We start from the raw sequence: 27293 nt of genomic DNA on the forward strand, positions 1-27293 counted from the left end.
GAAACTGTTTCTAGGCTTGTATACTTCATATGACTACCAGTGTCCTCAAGTAGATAGAAGGTGGTCAGAAAAAATAGGAAAAAAGTAGCAACAAAACAAAGTAACAATTATCTTTGTGTCACAATATATTTTGGAAACCACTTCGGAAGACGGACAAAGATACTTTATCAATTTTGTGCTAAAAATCAAGACAGAAGAATTCCATACAAAGAATGATTATTTTTTTTAAATTATATTCTTTTTTCAGTGTCCTTCTTTCAGTAATGCTGTGGGAATATTCTAAATATCAGACATTTTCCACCCATAGTTTCTTTTTTGTCTCATAACCAAACACAGTTGATTTTCTACAGGCTTGTGTCCTTCAGTTTGAAGTATAATTTACTGAAGATAGATAGCCTCACTTAGATTTATTGTTCACTGAAGTTTTCAGCTTCCACATTGAGTATTCAGTATCCACACTTCTCATTATTCTTTTGGCCATTGGTGTTATTGGCAGCAACTATTGCTGACTAACCAGCCTTTCTTACTAAATTTGAAAACAGGCTGTGTTCCTCAATTTCAGTTGCAAGTCCTGAGTTTAAACTTACATCTTTTTAAGGTTTTGGTGTACTTTGAAGTGTAAGTTCAAGAAAAAAAAAGGTTATGTAGAATAAAATACCTGCTTCAAGCACCTAACCTTTTTTTATTTGGTTTGACTTTCTGGTGCATCTCCTATTTGACTTGGTTTTCACATTTGACTTAAGTAGGAGCTGCCTACTGAGGCAGAAATGTCCACAGTACATAGGAGAGTCTGTTCTGGGCAAGGAAAATGTATTCATCTGGAACTCTTCTTAGACAGTAATGTCACCTGTAGTCACAAACAATCCTTCTGCCACTACTAATGTGATTCCCCAAAACATTTCTATCAATTTCAGGTGTGAGAGGCTAAGGGGCAGGCAGTGTCCAGTAACACCAGCATCTGCAGGCACCTAAGTGTTGGGTTTTTAATTTGCTAAGGGGAGAAAGCAGTTCCTTCATTTGAATTGAACACTGAATTCACAGTCGTTTTGCCTTTCCTCTGTCTCTGGTGTCACAGACTAGAATACCTGAAATTAATGAGATACAACATTGGCTTCTTAAGTTCTTTCTGGCTTCAGCACCCCACTGGCCTCTGCCAGGACTGGGTGGTATAGGTGGTCAGCTGGTCTTCACAGACTTTTGTGGGGATCCTGACAGCACATTCCAGCAGTTCCCAGATGCCACAAGGTGACTGTGTAAACATTCATCTTGGGGAATTCTGGGTTACAGTGCATTCCAGTCTAGAAAAGGCCTTTGTACTTCTATTGTGATTAAAAGCTATTTTTTGTTCTTTATGAGTGAGTTTAATTGTTTACAGTTGGTCATCAAAATATTCTACAACACTTAAAATGGTCTTTTACATGGAAATAATTTGGAGTGTACTTCAAGAGCACTAGTTTTATTTTAGGTATAAAAGTATTTATAGTATAAATATGCAGCTTCTTAGATGCAGTATGTTGAAATGCAGGAAAAGTTATAAAATTCAGTGTATGTTTTGTATTCTGTTTACATTCAGAGATACCCCCAAAGCTCCAAGTATTTGCTTAGATTTACAGCTTCATAACATTGCTTCTCTATTATGCCAGTGAACATTGTAATTGTTTTGTTTTGAGAAGAGGTATGCATCTGAAAAAGAAAATTCCCTTTGCCAAAATTCCATACATAAATGAATGGTGAAATGGTGAAATACTCAGCAGCTGGTGCTAGGTCATGCAAGTCCAGATGGAACAAACTTCCTTCACATTATGTCCGGAACATGGTCCTTTATTTTCAGGGAGGTTTGTAGAAAAAATTGTGATGATACATGTTAAAAACAAAGTCAAGTTATCCGAAAAGTAAAAGAAAGCATGCAGAAGCAGACTAAATAAAATGAAACTTTATGTTCAGCGTGTTCCAAGGGAGAATTAAATATTCGGTGAAAGAGTTAAACCAGAAAGGAAGGTGGGTATCTGTGGTAGATGGTTTAAATTCTAAAGTAATTTTGGATCTTTTAATTCAAATCTTGTCAATAGAGCTCAAATGCTTTTTGTTTTATGTGCATCCAGATAGCTTTGGATTTTATTTTATAAGAAGCAAGCAAGCACAAATGTATTTTGAAGAAAACACATGGTGTGAGAATATATTTTAAATACAAATTTAATTTAAATATAATTATCCAAGCGCAGGATTCTGTAATGGTGTATCACAGACCTTCTGGTCTGTATAAAACTTCACAAAATGCTGATGGAAAGCTGACCAGATAGTTGATACAGAAAACAATGTAAAGTGCACAGAGAGCAGTCTTCCCATCTGTAGCTACACAGACCCACTAGAATATTGGTTCAGATTTTTGTTACGGACTTGGTCGTAGGCAGGGTGCAAGCCCAGAGGTATATGACAAAGTTCTAGTATACAGTTCTTCATATGAGTAATTTCAGATCAACAGATACGGAGGGCAAATGGTATAGTTCAGCCATGGTAAGATTACAATTGACTAAAATTTTTCTCTAATTAAACTTAACACTATATAATTAGTGTTGAGTATAATAATAGTATTTAGTCTTTACTTCCACAGTATCCACTAATCCTCCTTCCTACATTCTGATTCCTCCAGTGCTTTTATAGAAGTTGTGACTGTTTAACGTTTTCTTTATTTCATCAGCAGACTTTAGGGTGCTGCTCAGGCAAATGGTCATGGCCTCAAAGCTGTTGCTGTTCAAGAAGCATTTGCACAACACTCTTTAGATACCTGGTTTAACTACTGGGTTACCCTGTCAGGAGTTGCATTTGATCCTTGTTGGTCCCTTGCAGTTCAGGGTATTCTATGATGCTGTGATTTGAGACACCACAGTGAATCTAAGGTATATGCTGACTTACGCAAAGAATTTATTTTAGTAGAAAAGGACAAGTCAAGCAGTATGGGTACAGTTATGGCTCTAGGTTAGAAAGAAGGAACAGATTTATGAATCAAGCAAGGATAATGTTTTTGGATTGTAAAAACTAGAATAAACAAATGCCACCTTTAAACATTCACTAACCATATCTAGACTTTAAAGAGAAGGGTTGTGGTGATGATGTACAAAATTTTTAGAGGTAACAAACTACTCTACATTATTTTATAATGCTGTGCATCATTTTTATATCTGTCTGGATTCTTGTTTAATCTAAAAGCAGCTGTGGTAATAATTAAGACAAAGTTCTTTGCTTCACTGGTTACCTGCATTTTCATGTAAGACTTGAAATGTCATTTCACCCCAAATGTCAGATCTCTGATACATATTATTTAGTGAAGTTCTAGATGTTTGCATTAGATTTTAGAAGGCAATTAGTTGTAATGTGGAGTCAATCTCAAGTACTCACCACCATCAGAGACTTGTTTCTATAAATAATGAGTTGGACAGTCCGATTCTTTCTAATTTTTTAGTGTCTTTGATAGAAGCTATGTTCTGGTTCCAAGAATTCTGGCAAATAAGTGAAACAATATGGGAGTGTGTTCATTTTTTAACTTCTGGGTTTTCTTTCTTGTTTACTGAAGAAACACATGACCTTTGAGTTATATTCACAGTGGTGCTTTTCTCTGTTTTGGTGTAGCATCTGGTTTGGTAAGGAAACATTTTCCCGTTCTTGGTGGCCAGACTTCTGGTAATCATACTGGATTGTAGCTTGTATTTACACCAGCTTGGAAAGTTCTTCTTGATGTTGTTTGCATTTCAATTAATTTACTAACATTTATTACCTTATTTTAAGGAAATGGAGAATCATTCATTGTTTAATTTCTTGGAGGAGCATGTTGTCTCTATCCTCAGTATCTATATTTATAAATAACTTCCAGTTTATTTGAAAACACAGATTCTCTGAGGAGCCACTGGATATAATCTACTTCAGCCATTTTCTTTAGCAATCACTAATTGTTGTTTTCTAATAAAAGAGTTAAAACTAGAAAGTGTATATTTATATGCAAGATGATTTTCAAATGGGAAGAGTTCTCACTGACATGAGTGAGGTTTTGATATGAGTAGAGATTGAGAGATTGCTACTGAGAGCTTCATGCCCAGATCAACCGTCATTTCTGATAGTTAAAAATTTAGCTATTGGTTTTCTGTTTGCATTTTCCAGTTTATGGGGCAGATGACGTTTTGAATTTTATGCAGTAGACCTGCTAATAATGGCTTATTACATTAAAAACCATTATTATTTAAGTACATTTTCTCTTAAGTGCAAAAAGTATATTCAGAATGAACCTACCAGTACATGGAAGTTGAAAATTGGTAGATTCTGTGTGTATTATATGAAAACCAGCTATGCATATGCCACACATCTCAAGCTCCTTTGTCATTTGGGTATAGAATACATTGTTTGTGGACGCTTTGGCTATACCAGCTCTTCTTTGCCTTCAGCATTTGATGCTTGCAGAATAGCAATTTGTCCAGAAGTCAGAAATGGGGTGAATCACTACTTACTGGTATGAAATGGGAAATTAACTGTAAAGCTAAAGGGAAGTAGCACCAGCAAGGATCTCCTGTCAAAACTGGTAGACTTGGCAGATATGGAAGAGTAAGATTGTAAGGTGCAGTGTTAGAAGCTTAAAAAGTGCCAGAACTAGGACTGCATGAGCAACCACAATTTTATCTAATTTGTATGGATGATTCAGTTTGAACTGTATACAGTGAAGAGTGTTATATATTCAGAGAATCTTACTGCATTCTTTGCTTTTTGGCTCATACTTGTTGAACAAATAGCTACTCAGAATTTTGGGAGCTTTGTCTTACTTGAGCTATGGCTTCCAGGCTTCATTTGCCACATGCCACCAGAAGTTCTGCCATGCATACAGAAGTTTAGTGATTTTATTGTCAAACTTTTTAATGATACTTTTGTTATAATGTCCGTATATATTCACCATATTGTGTTATCTTTATAGTAGCCCTGCAAGATTAGTAGTGGTATCTTTGTATTTTTAACTGATGTGGGATGAAAAACAAAGGGAGATTAGGCCACTATTAACACAATCATGTACTAATACTGGATGCTTATCTTGGAATGACTAGGATGTCCTTTCTTGGAGTACTTTTTGATCTTCGGAACAGCTATTCTGAGCTTCAGAAGGGGGTGCTTAGAAGTTCTAAGGCTACAGATTCATAAGTGTTAAGCTGACTATCTAGAATGTGAAGAATGTAACATGAGAAAACTTTGGTTTTGAAGATTTTCCCAGGATCATAAAATAAACTGTGTATTGGAGGCAGTTTTAACTGCTGTTCACCTAAGACTACCCAGGTTTTATTGTAGAGGTTCTAAAGAGGAATCTGCTGTAAATGTTTGTTTACAACTTACTCATCATGCTCTTTCAGTTTTTAGCAGCTGTCCAAGGGAAAGAAGCAATTGCTGGAAACATGAGATTTTGGCCCATCTATCTGGTTCATTTGAAATCTGCATTGTTTAACAATTTATAAATGTGTAGGGGTTTTTTTATTCCTCATACATGCAGGGACTATTACCACACACTATAAATTGTAAATTTATACTTTTGCTAGTAATAATCATGTACTTGTGAAATTTTTGTGTTTATGACTTCAGTCATACACACTTCAGTTTAAGTCCCTGATAATTAGGAAGTCATGGAACTTTAACTTATTTTTCACACTGGTGACAAAACTTAAAACTCTGATATCGTATGGCCTCCTAGAAACTTTCAGATATTAAGTTCAATCCATGAAGCTATTAGAGGTAATAAAAAAATGGATGGAAAATATTGCTCTGTAAAAAGTCTTGTATGAGTAAGTGTTGAATAATTTTGCAAGTAGGTGTAAATACAGTATTTATATTGATTAGTTAATGGAGAAATACATGGAAAATTAAAAAATATACAGGCATTCTGAGTTACAACAATTTTAGCTTCAAATTCTAACCTGTTAACTAAATGAGACCTGCATAACATGCCAGTTTATTTTTGTTGCCAGATAAACCTTTGACATGAAGATCTTGAATACTGAATTCAAAGGAACAGATGTTCAGTTTGTAGTTTCCCTTGATGTCTGTAGAGCTAGATTTATATCCATTTGACCAACTGCATTAACAGTTGATTTCTTTTCTCCAATTTTTTGAACCTTGCAAATGTTCACTTGAAATGAAATTGTTGTTTAGGTATTGTTCTACTGTATTGTTTAAAAATACTTGTCATGTTTCTTAAAACAACTTCTATTACTGCTTAACTATGTGTCTTATTTGTTTGTTTTTTTCATTAGTTTTGCCAGCCTGGAGGATGGCAGCTTTCCAAAGAAAGAAAACAGCCAACGTTCTTTGTTGTGGTTTTGACTGATATAGACTCAGAGAGGCACTACTGTTCCTGCTTAACTTTCTATGAAGCCGAGATTAACCTGCAGGTAAAAACTTTGCAACAAGTAACAAAAATGCAGGAAAGGGTTTGCTGTTCCTGGTAAGGATATGTTTTTCTGTCATACTCTTGAGCAAAAATATGTGCGTTTCTGTTAGCTTGTTGAACTTGGTAGGTGTTTTGTTTTGTTTTGATCTGCTTGGAAAAGAAACAAGCAACCAAAAATATTTCCTAGTATTTCTTTTTCTCCAGCACGGATTTCTTTTTTCCTAATGGGACAGCCAAGATGGTGTCCCTCTGATGGACTTCCGTGTCTGACACTGCAGGAATGCTTCTCATGTTTGTTCCAGGGAGAGGTTTATTAACTTCTGCTCCCTCTGCTGGCCAGCGCTGTCAGGCCAGCACAGGACTGATGTGTCCATGTCCATGCATATTTCTCTAAGTGCATTTATTGGCAAGATTTAAAAACTGATAGAATAGTTGTTCAATTTTTAGGCCGGTCAAATTTTGGGTGTCAGCTACTTGGCAGTGTTTGTTTCTGAACATGTATTTAATTAATTTTTGGGCAACCTCAGTCTTTCAAAAATAGACATTCTGTTTCCCATTTGATGTAAAGAACAGAATCTCTTCTATGACATAATACTTGGAATCTTTATAAACTAGAACCTAGGGAAAACCTAATCCAATCTAATTGCAGACTGTCATTATGTTTTAAAATATTTTCTTTCCTAGATGAAAATTTCAAAATAAGTAAAACCTTGCCATTAAGTATTTTAAAATTAGTTAAGGTTAAACAGTTAAGTATTTAAGTAAATTTTTTTGCTCTTCTAGTGATGAACTGCAGCATTATTAATTATTTAAAGAATATTATTTTAATAATTCAAGGGTATTCTGTTTATTTAATACTGGAGTTGAAATGTTACTCTGTACAATAATTAAAAGATGCAGAGTATTAGTAATAATATTGTGCTTTTTCTGGACACAATTGGAAGCTATAGAAAACAGTTCTGATTTCATTAATGCTACACTTTTAAGTGGATGGTTTTTGTAGATTATTAAAAAGGGGTTAGAGTAAGAAATATAACCAATAATTAGGTATATATAAATTTTAGTGTAGATCAACTGACATCTTCCTATTAAATATTTTTTCATTATATAGTAATTCTTTTCCCAGCTGAAAAAAATTTACTATGGCTGACTCTTCCTCCACTCTATGTATTTCATAACATATCTAAATTTAGCAAATTTTTTATTTATCTTGTGGTTTCTAGCAGCTGCTTTTGATTCACTATCCACATCTTTCAAGTAATGCTCATCACAAAATACCCAGTATTAAAGAAAAGTTTTTTTCCTACATTGCCTCAGTATTAATGCAAAAAAACTAAATAAAAAAATAAAAAACTGAGCGCAGCAGGATGTTGGTTCTCATAATGCCATTCCTGGCTGTGTTGAAAAGAATGCATACTTTTCAGATGAACTTGCTGTGGTGAAATTTATTCTATGACTGCATTGTTTATAGCCAAACTTCCTGTTTCTTTCTAAAACCCAAAGAGAATAATTGAACGTGCCCTGTTACATGGTCATTAGACAAGAATCCAGCACATGTACAATCTGTAATGTAACATAAGCCCATGAAGCATTGGGCTATGAAAGTGATGCTGGTTTAACTATTCAGATGCATGCCTCATTAAACAAACAGTCCAGGAGTCCTGGTGTCCAAGACCTCAAATGAAAGCTTTTTTTTTTTTAACAAAATGATATAACTTACTAAGATGAAAGATTAAGTATCCAAAAAGAAGGGTTACATCTTTCCCAGTAGGCTTCACCAGGTAAATCTTGCTGATACAGGAGATGGTCAGAATTCAGCTGGAGCAGTTGAGGTGTTTGGCCTGGCAGAATCATCTTCACTAAAACCTGGACTTAACCACTTGTTATTATTGGATGTTTCTGTGGTTAATTAAAGTGCAAAGTGAAAGCAAACTCAAGTTTCTCAGCTTGTGAATGCTAGAGGAGAATGATAAACCTGTTTTGAACCTCCTGCGTAATAATAGAACCTTTTTGACAATGGATCAAGCTGGGTCTGAGAGAGCGAATTCTGTCATTCTGATGCCCTTCATTCCCGCTTCAGCTGTTCATTACAGGAGAATTTGTAAATAAATGCTACCTGAAAAGGAAGGAGATTGTACTCACATGGTATATCTAGGTAGTACCCATGGTAGCCTAGAGGGCAAGTTTAATATAGCAACTGTAAAAGCTATACAGTCTGCAGGAAAAGAAGTATTCTCCCTGGTATCTCTGAAAGCCCTGGATTCAGTTTAATATCTTGGGAGTTGCATGTTTTTGTTTTCCACAGAAAAACATAAGCTCTAGTACCAGCTGATGGCCTGTTTTCAACTTCCTACCCCTGCATGGAAAATAAAATACTATTTTATTTGCTGACTTCTGTGAATCATATGTCTCATTGTTGCAGTACTGCCATTCTGAACTGATCCATAATTTACAATCTTCAAATATGCTAGTCAGTTTGATTAGTGGTCAGCTCTCATGAAGTTGTGATCATATGTCAAAAAGATTGATGTTACATTTAGTCTGCTTCATGAGGAAGGTGAGCACACAGTATTCCATTAAATATGGGAATAATACTCACTTAGTGCTGTTGAGGTTACACAGCTTTGCCAGGTTAATCCTTCATGGATGGTTCTGTTTTATGATACTAGTCTCTATGTCCTGGTAACATTTATGAAAAGGTACTTAAGGATGTGTTTCATCTGACCTTAAAATCAAGCATTTCAAAGTTTGACCTTAGTAGAAGTATAAAGTTTGGAACATGACTAGACTACTGAAGGCAGTCTAATAATGAATTGACTGTTGTAAAGCTGGTGTCATTTAAAGACTTCCTTGGTATATTTCAGAGCACTTCAATATGTAAGATTTCTTTTCCACCTCAGTTTCCTACCAATAGGAAGTGTAAAGTCATCTGAGGTACTGCACTGGTTTCTTCTTCCATGCTTGGTCTGATCCAGATTTCTGTCTGGCTTAAAGTGTTATTTTGATGCCTTAGCAAATAAATGAAGCTGAATGCTATACTGACTTGTATGTATCTGCAGTAGGAGAAGAATAAGTCATAACTTTCCTTTTTCTGCTTCCCTCACAGTCTTAAAGGTCTGGTTGCTTTTTTTGTTTTTTTGTGGGGGGTGTGTCCCATTACTGTATTTCAATCATTCCAGTGGACTTCAAATCCGTTGAAATTTCATAGATTTGAAGAAAAGCTTGTCCTGTCAACCAAAAAAAAATAGCCTACTTATCTTGTTTTTCTGGACACTGAAGCTGTAAGCTGTTGAGGAGTCAAAGGGTTATTCAGAATTGCAACTTACATCTGTGGAATTCATTCAGTTACTCTGTGTGTGTAATTTTGTTATCCATCAAAAATATATATATACACACATGTATTTATGTATATATATACACACACACACACTCACACATACACACACAAATAGACACATATATATGTGTAGTTCTATGTGATGTATCCTCACTTTGCTAAAATGAGGTTCTTATTTCTAACAGCAATTTCTGGAGGATGGCATACAAAGCCAACACTTAGCACACAAAGACTTGATTTAATACTTTTGACTCAGCAGATACTTCTACTGACCTCAGCTGTGTCTCTTACCAATCAGACAGTTAGAATTTATACTAACAATGCTTGGAAGAGCACCACAGATGGAATCTTTTTAAGAAATGTTGACTCATGTAATTTGGGAACTTAATGGTGAAATTGTACATTGCTCTGCACTTCGAAAGAAATTATGATCTCTACCCAACCCTGCCATCAACGAAGTAGAGAGTGATATATGCCAGTAATTGAGCCTGTGCAACTGCATTTCTTGCATTACAGAAAATCTGCTCAATGAAATCGGCACAAAACATCAAACATTTGTTTATAGCAATATTACTACAAGATTGTATCATTCTTGTGTGTTGCTTTAAGCAGTATATACTTTTTTACTGCAATATTTTAAGATTCAATATATCATTCCAGAAAAGGCACAGAAGTAATAATTCACACATCTCCCTTTTCCTGCCATTGAGTCTCTTCCTCTATCTGCCCCCTTGGAAAAGAGGAAAAAGAATTTATAAACTCCCCAAACCACAAAATGACAGAATCAAAAATTCAAAAGTATTTCCTGAGTCATAAAAAAACTGCCAACAAAATAACTTCATGCTTCATAGTTTTAATATTTATGCTTCGACTAAAGAGTTTTGGTGATCCTACTGTGCTAAAGCATATGGTGGTTGATGAGTCACTAACATTTGGATTTTAGCAGAGTATGAGAACACTCAGTTCAGTTGCACCATTTTTGTAGTGTAAAATCTGATCCCTCATTTGAATATTGTATTAGCTATGTTATTCTGAAGATAAAATTTAATAACTTTTGATGAATAGCAAAATGGCGAAATCATTGCTGATCACATATGGTCATACAGTTTCTTTCTTTGATATAGTTAGAACAGTCTCTGTTCCCTATTCCTTAGGCTACTGAACAGTTTTTTTAAAAACTTTATTAATCTGATATTCAAAAAATGTTTGCTCGTTTCCACTCATGGCTCAGCTGTTTCTGCATGGGATTTTAAATGCATGTCTCCTTTTAAACTAAGTGTATCCTTAAGTATCTGGAGTACTGGTTTGCTCTCTACTGGTACGTTTTTTTTCTCAGCTGTTTTGGAGGCTGCCTGTTTGCTGAAGAAACGGACTATTTAGGGCCACCACCTTCCCCCTGCTACCTAGACTCTATGTAGAAATAGAAGGGGGAAATTAAAAAAATTAATATCTTTAAATATTGAATTGAAATGAAGAAAATTCTTACTCTGTTCTACTGCAGTGTGAAGGACTGCTTACCAACAGTCCAGTTGAGAGATATCAGGGAAGCCCTGTAGCAGGGAATACCAGGAAAGTTACAGGGAAGCCCTGTAGTAGTATACCTAATAACATTATCATAAATTTCCAACCAATATAAGTGCAAAAGGAAAACTACAGTAATTAACTAGATTTTAAAAAGTAAATCAGTTAGCAGTCTTCTTGTTTAACAAATTAAAATTCATCTTTCAGTTTATGTTGTTAGCAAGGTTTTCATCAACATCCAATTGTTCTTAATTGAGTTGTAAACTGAATACTATATTTATAAAATAAAATGTACTGAGAAAAAATAACACTACTCTTTTATTAGTTTTGATTAGGGTATGTTTTTTTTCTTAGATGAGAAAAGGGATTTTAAAAAGATGAAATATGCATATGTCTGAGCGAAAGCATAACTAGAAAGAACTAAGTTTGTGGTTTTGCTGCTTTGTATTTAGTTTTGCTACAAAATGTGTATGCTTTAGTGCTTTGCTTGAAAAGTAGGGTAAAAGTCATGTGTTTGAAATGATTATCTACTTAGTCTACTGACTCCTAATAATGTGCCTGCGTGCTTGTCAGAACATTTAGCCACAAAAGAAGTACAGCTAGTCACATTACATTTTTCCATAAATCTTTTATGAATTAAGAGGGTGTTTTTATATTGTAAGTGACCTACTGGTTCAATACTATGCTGCTATTGTGCTCTTAAAATTTTAAACTAAATCTAATTAAGAATTAAGTCAATACTTCATCTGAAGCTGGGTGGATTTTATTAAACTGGCCATTTGCAGGAACGTCCTTCCTATCTATGCACCCTGAGTTTTCATTAACTTAATACTATGTGAGTCTAGAGAAGATTCCATATCCCCTTGCCTTTAAAAATGTGAAATGTATTTTAATTTCATGTTTTCTAGTGTTGTCAGGGCACACAGTTTGTCAGCAAGAATCTGTTGTCTTTATGCCTAGAATTCATAATTGCTCTTTAGAACAGTTGATACAGTAAACTTGTGTTGATTATGTGTTTAGTGGTGTATAACCACTAAACTACAATTTAAAAATTCTTCTACTTTTGGGAGGCAGAGGAAGAGATCATCCAGTTCCAACCCCCCTGCCATAGGCGGGGACACCTCCCACTTGACCAGGCTGCTTAAAGCCCCATCCAGCCTGGCCTTGAACACTGCCAGGGATGGGGCCCTCAGCTTCTCTTTGCAATCTGTTCCAGTGTCTTACATCCTTCACGGTGAACATTTTCTTCCAAATATGTAAACTAAATCTTCTCTCTTTCAGTTTGAAACCATTGCCCCTCTTCCTATCGCTACATGCCCTTGTAAAAAGTCCATCTCCAGATTTCTTGTAGGCTCCCTTCGTTGCTGCCTGATACCTTCATCTGCCACCATTTGGCTCTCACCAAGGAACACAGGACTGTGCAGACAGGACTGGACAGGGAAGGACTGTTAATGTGTGTTTTGTTTCTCTAGAATGCCATTTAGGTTAGTGAAACAAGAGTTGCTTTTGAAGGAACCTGCTTAATTTCTGAGAAGAGAAATTGTGTTGTAGGGTGGTAGTCTCCAAACTTGTTTTGATTGTACACCCTATCAATAAAATTCCTACATGAAGCTTATTGTAATTAAACATTTTTATAGTAAAAAGAATTCATTAAGTCAGTTTTTAACGTACTTCTCCTATCATGTTTAGCTGCTTTTATTTAGATACATTTGTTTGCTTAAAGAAACCCCACATTCTGAACTGAAATTGTGAAATAAAGCTCATGAACTCACAGCATTCTTGGCATTTGAAGACATTTCTGTTAGATTTCTTCCATGTCATAGAAAAGTGATGTTGATTTTTTTCTTTTTTTTTTTTAAATAACTGAAACTGTTGGATGACATGACAGAAATAGAATGCAGATATGTCATGTGGAAATTGAAGTAATTTTTATTGTATCCTAATTAAGATAATATAGTGATTTTTGCTTAGAACAATGCTCTGCCAGAGGAACAAACAAAATACTTAGAAATTTGGTGGGTGTTGCAAAAGTTGGAAAGCACAGACTTTCTGTCACTTGTAAACTTAATCACTTAATGAATTTGTCAGAGAATGTGTGGAATTTTAGAAATGAAAGTATTTAGTGACATCTTTAGTTTTGGCTATGAGTAATAACAAAGTATTTGTGATTGAATAGTAAGTGCTGGCAAGGAGGTTATAGCAACTTGCACAGTATCACGAACAACTGCAAGTTATCTGCATTGTACCTTTCTCCTTTTTTTAACCAAAAACTTAATGGTTCATAAGTTTGAATGATGTTTTTGGAAAATCTGAACTAGTTTTCTTGTAAAGAAATGCTTTTAGATTCTGATTTAGCTGGGTCAGGCTGGAGATGACTTTATAGATAATTTCAACAGTAACATTAGTGGAAATTCCCAAAGAAACTGAGTTATATGAGTAGAGTAGTACAACCAAACATTCTTTTGTGAAATGTGTTATTTCCTATTTGGGGCACTGTTTATTGTAAATCAGTTAACACTTTGATGTGAAAGGATGCCATTCTGTAATCCACTTAAATATCTAAAATGGAAAACAGGGAGCATTTAAGTGAAACATTAGTCTGTTAAATTGCTGTCTCGGAGAACTTTATTTTTAGTATTTTGATGCATGACTTTCCAGGTGAGTTTTAGCAAGTTGAACTATACCTAGAAACTTTTAGGGAGTTCAGGCAATCATTGGAATATGAGTTGACTTCATTACTAGTTTCAAGGGGTAATGGAATTGGTTTTCTTTTCTAAAGCTCGAGGATGTGTTTACTTTCTGTAGGAATTTGTAACACTTTAGTTTGAGTTTTCTTTCTGCTTATTAACTGAAGTGTTTCTGTTTTCAAGGGAACAAAGGAAATTGAAGGTGAAGAGGAGTCTGGTTTAATTCCGCCTGCAGAAGTATTTGCTCCTAAAAGTCTGGTGTTGGTGTCCAGACTAGATTATCCAGAAATTTTCAGGGTAAAGAATTTGCAATCACTGTTTATAATGTATGTCAGCAGACAAATCTGTCTTTAATGAGTAGTAGTAACAGTACTTTTGATTTAGAACATCTCAGGATTGATTTGGGAATTTAAAAGCCAAAGCAGGCTTAGATTGAAATTCAATGCCTGTGACAGTAAATAACCTTTATAGGTTAAGGCAGTTCTTTTTTTACCATCCAAGAAATTTTAAATCTACATAGAAGATGAAATAGAGATCTTTCTGGGCTCAGTTTACTGTATAATGAATGGAATTATTGGGACAAAACCAGACTTGCTCAGGTAAAAACAACACATTAACAATATTTCACTAAAAATATAATGGTAAATTAATAACAAATTGCTAGTTTTTCTCTACATGTAAGACAAAACACCAGAGCCTCTTTCAGATCGAATTAAGATGCATGACAGAGATTTAGAATCTTGGAATACTTTCAGCTGATGAAATATGACTGATCTGAGATAAATGCCAAGCTTAAGTTTTTATTAAGCTAATAGATATTAACAAAAGGAAATATAGTTTACAGATCAAGGGAGAAAATCATTCAACAGTGAAATTATCATTAGACATTAAGAATGACTGTACCAAGTGAGCTTAAAAGTCCCCATAGCCCGTTATTTTGTCATTGATAGTGATCTGTAGCAAATGCAAAGTGTATAAGAATAGGGCAGGCTGCAGAAATAATTCCACAAAATACTTTCCTAATTCAACGTGAGTTATAGTTAAATGCCATCCTGAACCAGAGTTACTGATTCTTTGTCCAGTTTCTTAATGCTCAGATTTTTACAATAACCTGTGGCAAGGGGTTTCACAGCTTAACTACATGTTGTATGAAAAGTTACTGTTGGAATTATTTCTGAGAAGTGTATTCCTAAAATATTTGCTGATTTATCAAAATTACAGCATTTAAATGGCCCTAAAAGGATCTTGTGCTGCAAAGTTATTTATTTCTTTTTTTCTAAAGGTTTGCTAGAATGTAATGTCGAATCATCTTAAATTAGTATTAGTATAAATGATAAAGCTAAATATGTGACTTCTCTGTCAAAACTGGATCCATGTAAAAAAAACCAGAAACATTGAAGTGTTAATATGCCATTCATTAAAAAATGTATTTATATTGAAATAATGAAATAAAGAATGTATTTTAATTAGCTGTTGATCCTTAATGCTGGTCTTAAAGTGAGCCTCACAAGCTCATTCATTCATCAGTGTTTTCTGGAAACAGTTGTGTTTAGGTCCATAGAATTCAAAGCACAGGTGAAGCTATGTTGATTTTATACTTTTTAAAAGTGATTTGTAGTAAAGCATGCTTTGTATAATGAGTAAAACACATATATTAAACGTTGAAATTCTTTAGGATAAAAAAAAGAATACACGTCCACCTGCCAGTACATGCATCTCATTTCTAAATAGCCAAGCCAGTCTTTTTAAATGTATGATTGCTTCTCTAGTAAAATAAATTTTTCAGTTGGAAGTTACTTGACTATGGTAGTATCTATTAAGATAAGCTGGACTACATTATTAACTGTTATTATACATGTTATTTTTATTTTTTTTTAATAAGCACTGAACTTTTAAGTAGCTTTCCATCTCCCTTCCCTGTATAGCAATCTAATGTTATTTGTCCACCTCTGTAGGCTTGCCTTGGCCTCATCTATACTGTGTATGTCGACAGCCTGAATGTGTCACTGGAGACTCTCATTGCAAATCTCTGCTCATGCCTTGTCCCTGCTTCTGGAGGGTCTCAGGTAAGTGGATAAAAAAAAAAAAAAAAGTATTTTTCCAGTTAATTTAATTTATGAAGAAAACAAAAAAATAAATTCTTGAAATATTTTTCAAGAAAAAAAGATCATAGTTCAGCTGAGTGCTGTCCCTGTGGCCTGTGAGGGCTTTCCCTGTGGCCTATCTTCTAAAGACAGCAAAAATTCCATTCCAGGATAAGGTCAAAGGGTTAATTTTGTCACCGAATTGCTTTTAACAAAGCACTGTAGCAAATCAAGCAGTTTGTGTAAGTTTACTTTTTAATAATGAGGTGTGCTCAGGAATATTTCTGCTTGCTACAGAGTTTCTTAAGTGCTTTTTTAATTTGCCACTTCTTAACATGTCCTTCACTTAAGTTCACTTATCCATGTCTCTTCCTTGATGCAGTTCAGGATTCCAGTGTTCATTTCTTTGGTAAATCTTTTCAATTTCTTTTTTTGTAAAATAAAATAAAAATTATAAAAAACTAATCTGAACACGGTTTTCTCAGGTGTTCCAGTTAGCCCAGCCATTCAAAAAGAAGAAAATTGTCCAGTAAATACACATCTTCCGGCTTTTTACCTATGCTTTGAGCAGAAAGTCAGCTTTCTTTGTTGATTTAGTTTAAATAAATTACTCATTTACATTTGTGGTTTCTGAGAACCTGGTTGGATTTTACTTGCTTGGCCTTCACTTTTTGCTGTGACACTACTGTGAAATTGTAGTCCTTATCATGAAACATACCTGAAAACTAGGCAGACAAATGGGGAGTAATTAGATTGTAGCTTGTACTCAGAAACCCTCTTTTACAGTGATATTTGAACCTTATATTACATGTTTTGGTGGTGAGATTAATCTTCTGGCTCTTCTTCTACCCGCTTTCTTTTTTTTTTCTTTTCTTTCTTTTCTTCTTTTTTTCTTTTTTTTTTTTTTTTTTTCTTTCTTCTCCTCTCCAATGTTTGTGTTCACTGGCCATTTCTTCTGCTAGAAGAGGGAGAAGTCATGCTCCTCTGGTTCTTCTCCCTTCTGCTTTCCCCCTTCAAAGAAAATGTTCCTTCAGTTTGAACTTAAATTTGCTAGAGTCAAACTGTAATTTTAATCAGAAATTAGGCTTTTATCTTTTTTTTTTTTTTTCTTTCTCTCATCTTAAATTTCATACTTCCAGGGCTAAATCTGAATTATAAATCTTAGAATGAGAATACTCCCCTGAGGTTTATCTCCCAAAGTCCTTGTGGAGCCTTTCAGGTTACTCATGTGTTGATTGTTTTAATAATAAGCTGCACAATAAGCCATTGACCTTCATCCAGGTCTGCAGCTAAAGTGCCTAGGAAGAGCATTTCTGTTACAGTCCAGAGATTTGCTTGGTTTTACTGCAGAGCATTTTGGTTTCAAACATCAGTGCAGCAAGTAGAGCTTGTGCTACCTTCATACATTCACCATCTTTGCTGCCATACAGAGTGGAGTTGTACCATGCTTACTGATTGTACAGAAACACCTCCCACCCTATGGTAGTTAGTAGTCAAAGGAAAAGGGGAAAGCAAGATGATTATGCAGTTACAGTGCTTTTTGGGATGTGATATGCAAGTGTACTGCTTTCACTCCAATTTCCTGGAAGTGTTCTTGGGCAGGAAAGATAATTGAAGTTTTAACTCTAATATGCATAGCAGTAGGTATTAAAGAATGTCGTCTAGACAGTAAAACATATTTTTCTGTTTTGAATGGATTGTAAACTGTGTAGGCTTCTTTCTGTAAAGTTTTTCAGTGTATTACTAAAAATGTGATATTGAATGTCCTCAAAGCCATAACTGTTAGCTAGTTCAATGGAAATGCAAGGAGGGCACTATCATGCTATACATTCAAGGAGACATAGCATTGTGCTCAAATTGTACTTCAGGTCAATATTGATAAATTCAGGTATTTTTACTGACTTTAAACTTGTGTCTAAAAAATACATTTTTGCAGGATGAATCACTTATCTATATGGTAACAGCTTGTTTAATATATATTAGTTAAATTTATACTAAATAAAAAGCATCTTCCTACAGAAATTGTTTTCTTTGGGAGCTGGAGACCGACAGCTGATACAGACTCCTCTACATGATAGTCTTCCTGTTACAGGCACCAGCGTGGCTCTTCTCTTTCAGCAACTGGGTATGTATAGGTCTGCTTCGAAAAAAAAATTATTTTTTCAATTACAGAATGAGGTATTTTCAGTTCTCATTCAGTTCATATCATGTGACAAGAAAGTTATGTGGCAAATATTAATTTCTTTTGAATGAAAGAATGACTAATAGTGCTTTTATCCTATAATCATTCACAAAGCCTTTTTGTATATATTGTCTGTGGTAAGTTATCTCCAATATTATCTGGTGTCTGTAAATGTACTGGGAGGAGAAGTGAGCCTGGCCTCTGCTTAATTACAAAAACATTAATGTAAAAAGATTGCCTATCCCTTAGAATACTGTACAAACTCCAAGCAAAACCAAGGAGGTTAATAATAAAACTACTGTAACTGAAAGGGCAGTAGAAAAGATACAATGTACTGAGAATAGGTTGCTACGTGGCATTCATGTTTTTATGTAGTTATCTATTATTCCTTATATTTCAACATCATCTACCACAATCCTCATCAAATGCTTACTTGTTTGTTACAATTACAACATCGTGTCACTCTCACCTGAGTACCTCAATACTAATTTTGTGTGTCTCATTAAATTTTAACATTCTGTTAGTCTTATCTATATTGGTGTGTGAAGTTATTTTGAAGCACAAGCTTGTAGCAGCCATGGATAATAATCTGAGACTTACTACTTTTCCATCTCCCCCTTTTTTTAACAGAGCTCCAGTTGCCTGCTTACAATGGTTGTTGAATATAAAACCAGGACCTGGAAATTTGAACAGATTTTAGCAGTTTTAAGCAGTTCTCAGCTATTCTCACTTTTCATGTAGTCCTATGATGAGTTAAAGTCACTGAGTTCAGAAGGATGTGGTAGAACCTATTAGCTCATCCCTTTGAGAAAGCTTATTTTTCTAAGCTAAGGCTGATCCTTTCCTCAGGAGAGCATAGTTGACTTTGTCAGATGTTTTTTGTGCTTTTTGTAATGATATTCACTCACACGTGCTATACTTCTCTTGTTCCATTTGAACAGGAACATAATGTGTATTTGTCTGTACCAACCTGGGTAAAAGCAATCTGCTTCTGTTGTCCAGTGTGGTGTTGGATCCTTACTTCAGTGACAGCTGTTATCTCATCAAATGCTTGTGTTTAGGACACAAATATTGACAAGGCTGTTTGTCAAGTAGTGACATGTTCAGCTATTTCCCTTCTGGTACAGCTCACTTAATCTCACTTAAATTATTAATACAAAATTGAAGAGTATCTAGAAAAATATTTGTGAACTGTATAAATCACCTTTTTAAAAATAGCTTTTTCTTTGAAGAAGATGGGCATCAAGACAAAATTTACCACTATGAATAGATACAAAAGTAATTTCAACATCTATTTTGAGAAATGTTGTGCAATAAGAGTCTCATCATGCTTTTTCTATTTGGCAGGATAATACTGTGTCAGCGAATGACCCTCCCTGTCTTACCATGTTTGCAGAATATCTGGAAACAGACTTTATTTTTACTTGGGCATTAAACTCCAATTGGGAAAAACATTCCCAAAGGTGTTAATCTTAATAATAACGAACAGCAGTGTTTGAAATTTTAAATCATACATCCTTTTTTTAATGTATAATGTGACAATAGCTAGGCCTGTAGCTAAATCACTACACCTAGAAATTATTTCATCACCAAGCTGGAAAAACAGTAATCGTAAAGTTACTTTTAAAAATGATCTGGTGTAGCTGGAAGAATATCAGTTCTTTATATTTCTCATTGTTTGGTACTAAGATGGTAGCTATCTATGAAAGCATCAAAACAGAGTAGCCTTTTTTTAGGCTCCAGGGAATTTTTGGTTTTATTTCATTTTCTCTCTGTATTAACAATACATTTCTGTGTTTTGACCTTAAGGTCTTTTCATTTCTCCATTGTATTGAAGAAATGAAATTTCTTTTCATTGGCTTAAATACCAAAGTGCACATTTTCTGGAATAATTTGATCCAAACATCATTTTACATTTCTGGTAGTAAATAGCAAGCAGGATGCAGATACTTCTAGTTTCCGAGAAGCAAAACCCAGTTGTGCCATCTTATGCTTGTGGATATTGGTTTCAATCTCCCTTTTCAGTGACCCCAGATTTTTACTTTCTTCTTGCTGAACTATTGTACACTACTTTGTTGTTCCATCACACATAGTCTTTAACTTTTGCTGCTGCTGGATCTTTTACCTTTTTTAGTCTGTAACTCAAGTAGAGGAACTGCACTGTGGACTACACAGTGCTGTTTGAGAAAGAGTCTAATTGTGTTAGAAGTATTTCAGTTCCATTACTGTGAATGGAACTACTTAAACAGTTCTTCAGTTTCAGAAGGCAGTGGAGTTCTGCACAAAGTAACTCAGTGCTGAGTTAGCTGGGAGTCGAAGAATCCATGTTGGTTAGTGGCATAATACAGGAATGACACTTGTTTCTAGTTTGTTTTTCACTAGCCAACATGTATCCTTTGCCTGAATTCCTTGTCTCTTTCCATGATGCAGTAGCTTGCATAGAACTGTAAATAATTTAGGTTGGAATGGATCTGTGAAAGTCAAAGGTCCGGTCCCATACTGATAGTTAAGAGTTACAATTTAGAGTTAGATGAGGTTGGATGTGTAAGCAGGGCTCGTGGAATGATTGATGCATATAATGTTAGGCTGTTTGAGTGTTTCTTCAGGTTGTGGGCAAAAGTATGCAAGAAGATCTTAGTTTTATGTCTGTAAACATAATATTTTGGCACAAAGCTTAATCTTTAACAGTCCACTTTTAGATGTAGCTCAAACTATTGTGCAGCTCTATCAGAAGACAGACTTTTTGACACAAATTGACACTGAGGAATGTTTTCTGTAATGCAATAGTTTCTCTGTTTTTAAATGCTTATTTGTGGGAGATACAATATTCTGCCTCTCCTAGTGTACTTTATGCTAACAGATGACAACATTGAATATTGTATAAATGGTAAAAGACATTAGTGATAAATATATATGTGTTTTTATATGGCTGGGAAACATTATGAAAGGGTCACTGCAGTCAGCATGTCAGCTGGCTTCACCTTGTTGACTAAGAACTCCTAGTGTCTTCAATATAGTGCAAGAATTATTTACATTTTAATACTTTGTTATGTTCAGAAATAATAGAAGGGCAGCCAAAGTACAAAGTGCAGCATTTTCAGAACCTGTAACAGTGATGCACTAAGATCAGAGCATCTGTTTGGGACCCTTTCCACAGCTCATGTTTGTTGCAAGACTTAAATAGAATGAACTGTAACCTTTTTTACTTTGCTCAGTTTGTTTTCAAACTGCCCAGTGCAGTTCTATTTCTCTCCATGAGCTGTGGTATTATGTGGTGGAAACATACATAGCCTTTGTTGGAATTTAACAGCCTGTATGATTAAAGTAAATTAAGACTGTTTTTTTGAAGTGTATAATCACGAAGCTTCTAATCCCTCTTCAGTCTTAATATGAGTGTATACTCTGCAGCCTATGGAACCTGACACCACTGGTGGGTGAGTGGGTGCTGCTGGCTTATGTTGTTGTTTCAGTTTAAATCCCAGTGAGCTGCGATTAGCTCCATAACCCAGCAAAAGGGAATTTGCCGTTCAGGCTTTCCAAGTAGATTTGTGTAGTCTGTCAAAGAACAAATAGATTACCAAGGGATTTGATGTGGTATTTACTGCTAATGGGACCTTACTGCTGCCACAGCAAAACAAAAAGGAAGTGTTCCTTTAGGTGCTGTTGGAAATAAAGGGATATTGTCATAGTGAATTTTGTACAGGGACTCCTCTGCACTTCCAAGTAACTGCTCTTTATGGACAGTAACTGAGACTTCATTTCCTCAGCAGCATAAATTGCCAGGCAGCTGATGCCATTTGTGAATGTCCATTTCCAATTGCACAGTCCTGCCCCATCCCCTGGACTGGAGTGGTGCTTGGCTCACACCAAGTTAACAGAAAATGTTTGAAGGGTGGAAGGAGGGAAAGTTTTCTGTCTGCAGTGTCAGGTTGTGGTTTGAAGCTGTGGTGATGCGAGTCTGATCTGATAGCCATTAGAGCAACTTAAAGTTGGGTAGTGTCAAACTATTCCATAAGTACACACTGCTCAGTAATTTTGCTTTTGTTTGTCATATGGGGATGCACTGAGAGCTCTGTCACTGCTGGTAAATGTTGGTGCTGTGATGCCAGCCATCAGCTGACAGGGTTCTGAGCGTGTTGGGAGGCAGTGACCTAATTCTTGCAGTGCTCGCTGTTTTGCAGAACAACAGAGCACGTAAAATAAGATGCTTGCTGACTTTCTATCCAGTCCAAACTTGTGTTACTGATCTCTTTTTTAATGAGACAAAACATGCAGTAGTTCATTTTAAGCAAATTATAAATTTCAGGAGGAAAAGTTATCTCCTATAAGTAAATACTACTGTTCAGGTAAAGAAACATGAAACTGTATTTTATAAATTGCTGCATTTAATAAGATTTTTTTTTAAAGGAAGCTTTTCAAGTAAGATGAAAAATAATAAAACAATACATTACTGTTTGATTTATAACAACAAGGTGTTTTTTTTAATAGCTAAGTAAAAAATTCTTTTGAGACATTTGAGAAAAGAATAATTTTCCATTCATGTAGGACTTCAGAAGACACCTCGCAGAAGAATGAAAACAATTTTTTTTTTTTTGAGTTGACAAAAATATAAATTCCAAAAAGCAAATGCCTAATAAATCAACAAACAAATTTAGAATGGGCAAAAGAGGTTTATCTCTGCTTGTAGAAAATCTTAAAATATTGAAACAGATTCTACGCAGAAGATAGTACTTTTCTTTCTACTTTTGCTGGTATGAATGCAGAAATATCTTTTAGCATTATTCCAAAGCAAACTTGATAGGACTTAAATCATAAGACCTTGCAAAACTCTAAATTTCAAAACTTTAATATTAATACTTGGGCTGAAGAGGAAAGAAAAAAACCACTTTTATTGAAATTTCATTCCATTTATTTTTGTAAAATCATGTTAAAATTATTGCTATTTAGTTGCAGTATAGGCTGAGTTATCAATGTATCAGGAGGTCAGGAAAATCTCAGATGGGTTAACAAAGTATTTTTAAAAATCACTAAACATTTTGCAGAGAATCCAAATACGATCTTAAAGAAAATAAAGCAACTTTTAAAACTTCTCATATTTGTGCTGTTATGCAGTTTCCTTCATGGAATATCTGTGGCTTTATGCCCCATGAATGTCAACCAACAGTGGCTGAAGGTATAGCTCTAACAGAATATCCTGATCTGACACCTCTGTTCTTGCTGTCTTTGCATTTGTTTGATTCAGTGCTTCAGTAGTTACGTCCCTTGAGAAAGACTTTGTAGTCCCTAAGCAGGAAACAGAAATGTTTGCAATTTCTTGTGTATCCTTGACCATTTTTCCTGTGTACAGCTCAAGAATGCCAATACTCGTTCTTGGATATTTTCTTTCTAAGGAGCATAGTGGCATTAGTCTTGCTTTGCATTGTTTTTAAAGGACATTTTGTTAAAGGCCATTTATCTGCTTTAAATAAATCCAGTGAAGATATTGGTATCCATTTTCTCCATGAGGATTTAATTTGTAGCATTTCTTTGAAGAATATTTTACACATGGCAGTCTTTCCCATATGTTACACTGTTTCTTTTCATAGTGCAGATACTCCTAATTTTGTGGGTTTAATTACTTATTTTCTCTCTCTGTTGGATTTATTAGTAGCTGTGAGTGAAACAGTTGCTTTTAAAATTTCATGTAAATGAATGAGCCATATATTTTTCTGGAATTAGTCATTGTAGTTTGATTTAAAGCACTTAAGATTTGCTGTTTTGTGTGTAGCTGCAAAGATGACAAACACGTCTATGATCAAGGTAAAAAGTCATAAAGTGCTTTCATATGCTTCTTGTATTGGTAAAAGCCCAATGTACCCATTTCATACCTTTAGCATTGTCAGGTATTTTGGGTTGCTTTTTTATGAGTAAATCAATCTGAAGGTTTCAATATCAGGTTCTCTGATATCTGTAAGTGGGCATCACCATACCAGATTTCTGATGCTACCTGGATGCCAACATAATTGAGTCCCATAAAGAGGGGTCATTAACACAAGAAAGTTTTTCAGACTTTATTCTCAGACAGTTCTCCAATTTGTTGCGACTGACAATGAGAGGATAAATCCTGTAGTATCATTTTGATTTGCCACTTCCCTATTAAGTAATATACTCTGCTAATAAGCATATACGGAGAGTGATTTCTTATAGTCTCTAAAAAGTCATGATTATAACCTTGCTTTCTGTTCATTCTGCCATGGCTTTGAATGTGTGGTCACAATAGTTAATTCTTTGTTGTAATAATTTTCCTGATTTCTAACACTTCTAAGAAATTGGTCGTTTGAAAATTTTTGTTATTACATCTAGTTGCAGATATAATAAATATCCACTCCTTTCAGGTAGTTTGCCATATATGAATCAATTCGGAGAGCTGGTAAACAATACGTTTTTTTGATTACTGAAATAAATCCACTGTTGCAAATAATTTCTCTTTCATATCAAATTATGATTCTAGGTTTCCTGTCAGAATAAAGAAAGATAGTTTGGGCTAACTTAACTGCTATGAATCTTATAGCATGTGCTTATTTTTCCATTATATCTTTTGATATATGTGGTAGAGAGGGTTTCACAAGATATTTGGTACAAACAGTAAATTTATATTTCTTAAAATGGCAGTTCTAATGAAGGAAGGACACCTTTAAAAAATTTGAAACATGAGAGAACTTCCATCTTTTCTGCTTTCTTGAGAAAACTCACTCAACACACTCATATAAATCTTGAGCTTGTCTGTTTCACTTTTCATTTGTACAATGTTAAAATTGTTCATATGGACTAGTTTTGCACTTATTTCTTTCAGGGATGAAGACCTTATTACCTAAATATTGTATTATTCATTTTCATTGTCTCTAAAAGTACAAATTTGCTGCTCATGTTCACTCAATTTAAGGGAGTTGGTAATAATAAAGTGATACCAGTATGCAAATGACAGACGTCACCATGTGGCTTCTTAAGTAGATCAAATACTGTGTTGAATCTCTTATTTCCTTGTGCCTTTGTAATTTTGGGTTTGGATGACAACCAGCTGCTTGACTCAGTGCTGACAGAACATAGTTGATAATGTTAGACTTTGGGGGAGCAATAATGGTAGGGATATTCATCTATCAGCTGAAGAGATATTGTGTGTCTATGTGTGTGTATATATATATATATATATATATATATATATACTTGTTTTTACAGTCTCTTTGATACGCTGTTTAATGATTAGTTGGCTTTTATGGTATTTATACCAGAATCCTTCTGTATGGTCCTGTTCCTTACCTCTTCCTTCTCTCCTGGAAGGCAGCTTTGTAGAGAAGCTTTTCTTCTTCCCTGCTTCTTACAAAGAACACAAGACATTTTATGTTACAGATAGTGACTTGCCTTCACTTCAGTTTCAAAATCAAAAGTTTCTCTCTAAAAATGTGTTTTGATTTCAGCACTGCATGTCACACCCGTTTTTGCCTCATGTGCTCAAAAATAAGGACACTCGCTTTATTCATGTTCAATTCTTTGAGGGAGCCAAAGGCTCTGTGCATTAGTGGCTGCTTCTCTTCCTCCTTGGCCTGAATGAGACCAAATAAGTTAATCTCTTGGGGTACTTGCCTGACTCATGTTCTCTGTCACCCAGCCAGAAAGTAGGATAAATTAACCCTCTCAAAAATCTTTTGGCACAGCTAGATGTCTCCCCATTTATGAGTAAGTTTCACTATGATTTAATCATTCAGTGTGCAGTGCAGTCCTACTCTAGTAACAGAGCAGCATATTTTTCTAAATGTGAATTGATCCTGAATTGAATGACATAGCAGTTTTTGAGTTTGTGTTAACTGTGTGTAGTTGGTTGAAGACACTGAGTAATTTTTGGCTTGACAAATTAGTGCAGTTTGTCAGGGATTATCTTTATGAGCATTGAGTGCAATTGTTGCCTCGTATTTCTTAGTTAAGCTTGAGATTTGTTATTAGCAGTGCTATACAGCTACATCTAAAAATAAAAATGAAAAGAGTTTTGTTTTTCTCTACTTTTTTCCCAGTTATCTTTAGAGCTTTACACTGCCTGGCATAGAACTTGTACTGTGTACTCTCCAGTGGCCTTTCTGAAAGGCTTTTCAGTCTTTGTTGACCCATTTCCTGGATTAGTCTGGCTAAGTTATGGATTATTTTGTCTATTAAGCTTTTCCTTGTGTCCAGTAATTGAAGAACGGCATATTGGCATAATAAGGTATTCAGCCAGTTGAGTTTCCAACTCTCATGTTTATAACTCTTTATAAAAATCTGAAGAAGTTGGTGATAGTATTTTTATTTCGTACAATGTAAAGGCCAGTTAATAATTTGTGAAATATTCTTTGTGTTTGTTTTTTTTTTTAATCATGCTTAAATAAATACTTAAATACTAGAACAACAGGAAGCAGGCAGAATGATACATTTGTTGATGTAGGATGTCAGATAATTTAGTACAAATTACAGATTCTTTAAATACTTGAAAACAGTGAAGGTCAGGAAGCATCCATTCAAAATTTTCCAGTGTATGTATAATATTTTTCAGGATGTCTGTCTGTAGACTGCAAAAAAGTAATCTGTAAAAATCAACTTGTTTGTTGTGGTTTTTGTTGTCTACTTATGTCCTGACAAATTAGCATCGGATGTAGTGTGGAGTCTGAATACCAGTATAGGGTTCAAGGTTGCAGACAGGATTGTGTCTTGTAGCATGAGGAAACTGGGCTCAGGCTACTATCTGGAACTGTTTGTTTTCAGTAAACAACATGTGGGGCTTGAAACAACACCTTGGTGGCTTGGACAGATAAATTGATCAATTATTTAAATGTTCTAAAAAAGAAAAGTAATCAAAAGTCTAGTTATATATAATTTGTAGGATTCTATCAGATGGAAGTTTGATTCACAATCATTATATTGCTCATATTCTTGAAAACATGTACTCCAAATAACTGAGGAGGAATAATTTTTTATTATGCTATTGAGTATCAGAAGAAAAAATAGACCTGTGATTAGAGGTAAAACACAATTTAAATTCAGTAGCATCCAGAAATATTTTAGAACT

The 27293-nt window shown here is 34.8% G+C and overlaps 1 protein-coding gene across 10 annotated transcripts in view; it reads left to right on the top strand.

The window, feature by feature from the left end:
• SBF2 (SET binding factor 2) overlaps positions 1-27293 on the top strand; it is a 196127-nt gene that overhangs the window by 73537 nt on the left and 95297 nt on the right. For 9 of the 10 annotated variants that reach the window (XM_071762584.1, XM_071762587.1, XM_071762586.1 and 6 more), the window contains 4 exons: positions 6276-6413; positions 14141-14254; positions 15913-16023; positions 18061-18166. In XM_071762584.1, coding sequence (XP_071618685.1) covers positions 6276-6413; positions 14141-14254; positions 15913-16023; positions 18061-18166 — 469 coding nt within the window. Of the gene's footprint in view, positions 1-6275; positions 6414-14140; positions 14284-15912; positions 16024-18060; positions 18167-27293 lie in introns of those variants that run through there. The other variant, XM_071762593.1, reaches the window with a different exon arrangement.

This window comes from Heliangelus exortis, chromosome 18, assembly GCF_036169615.1.
Source record: "Heliangelus exortis chromosome 18, bHelExo1.hap1, whole genome shotgun sequence".
NCBI lineage: Eukaryota > Metazoa > Chordata > Aves > Apodiformes > Trochilidae > Heliangelus > Heliangelus exortis.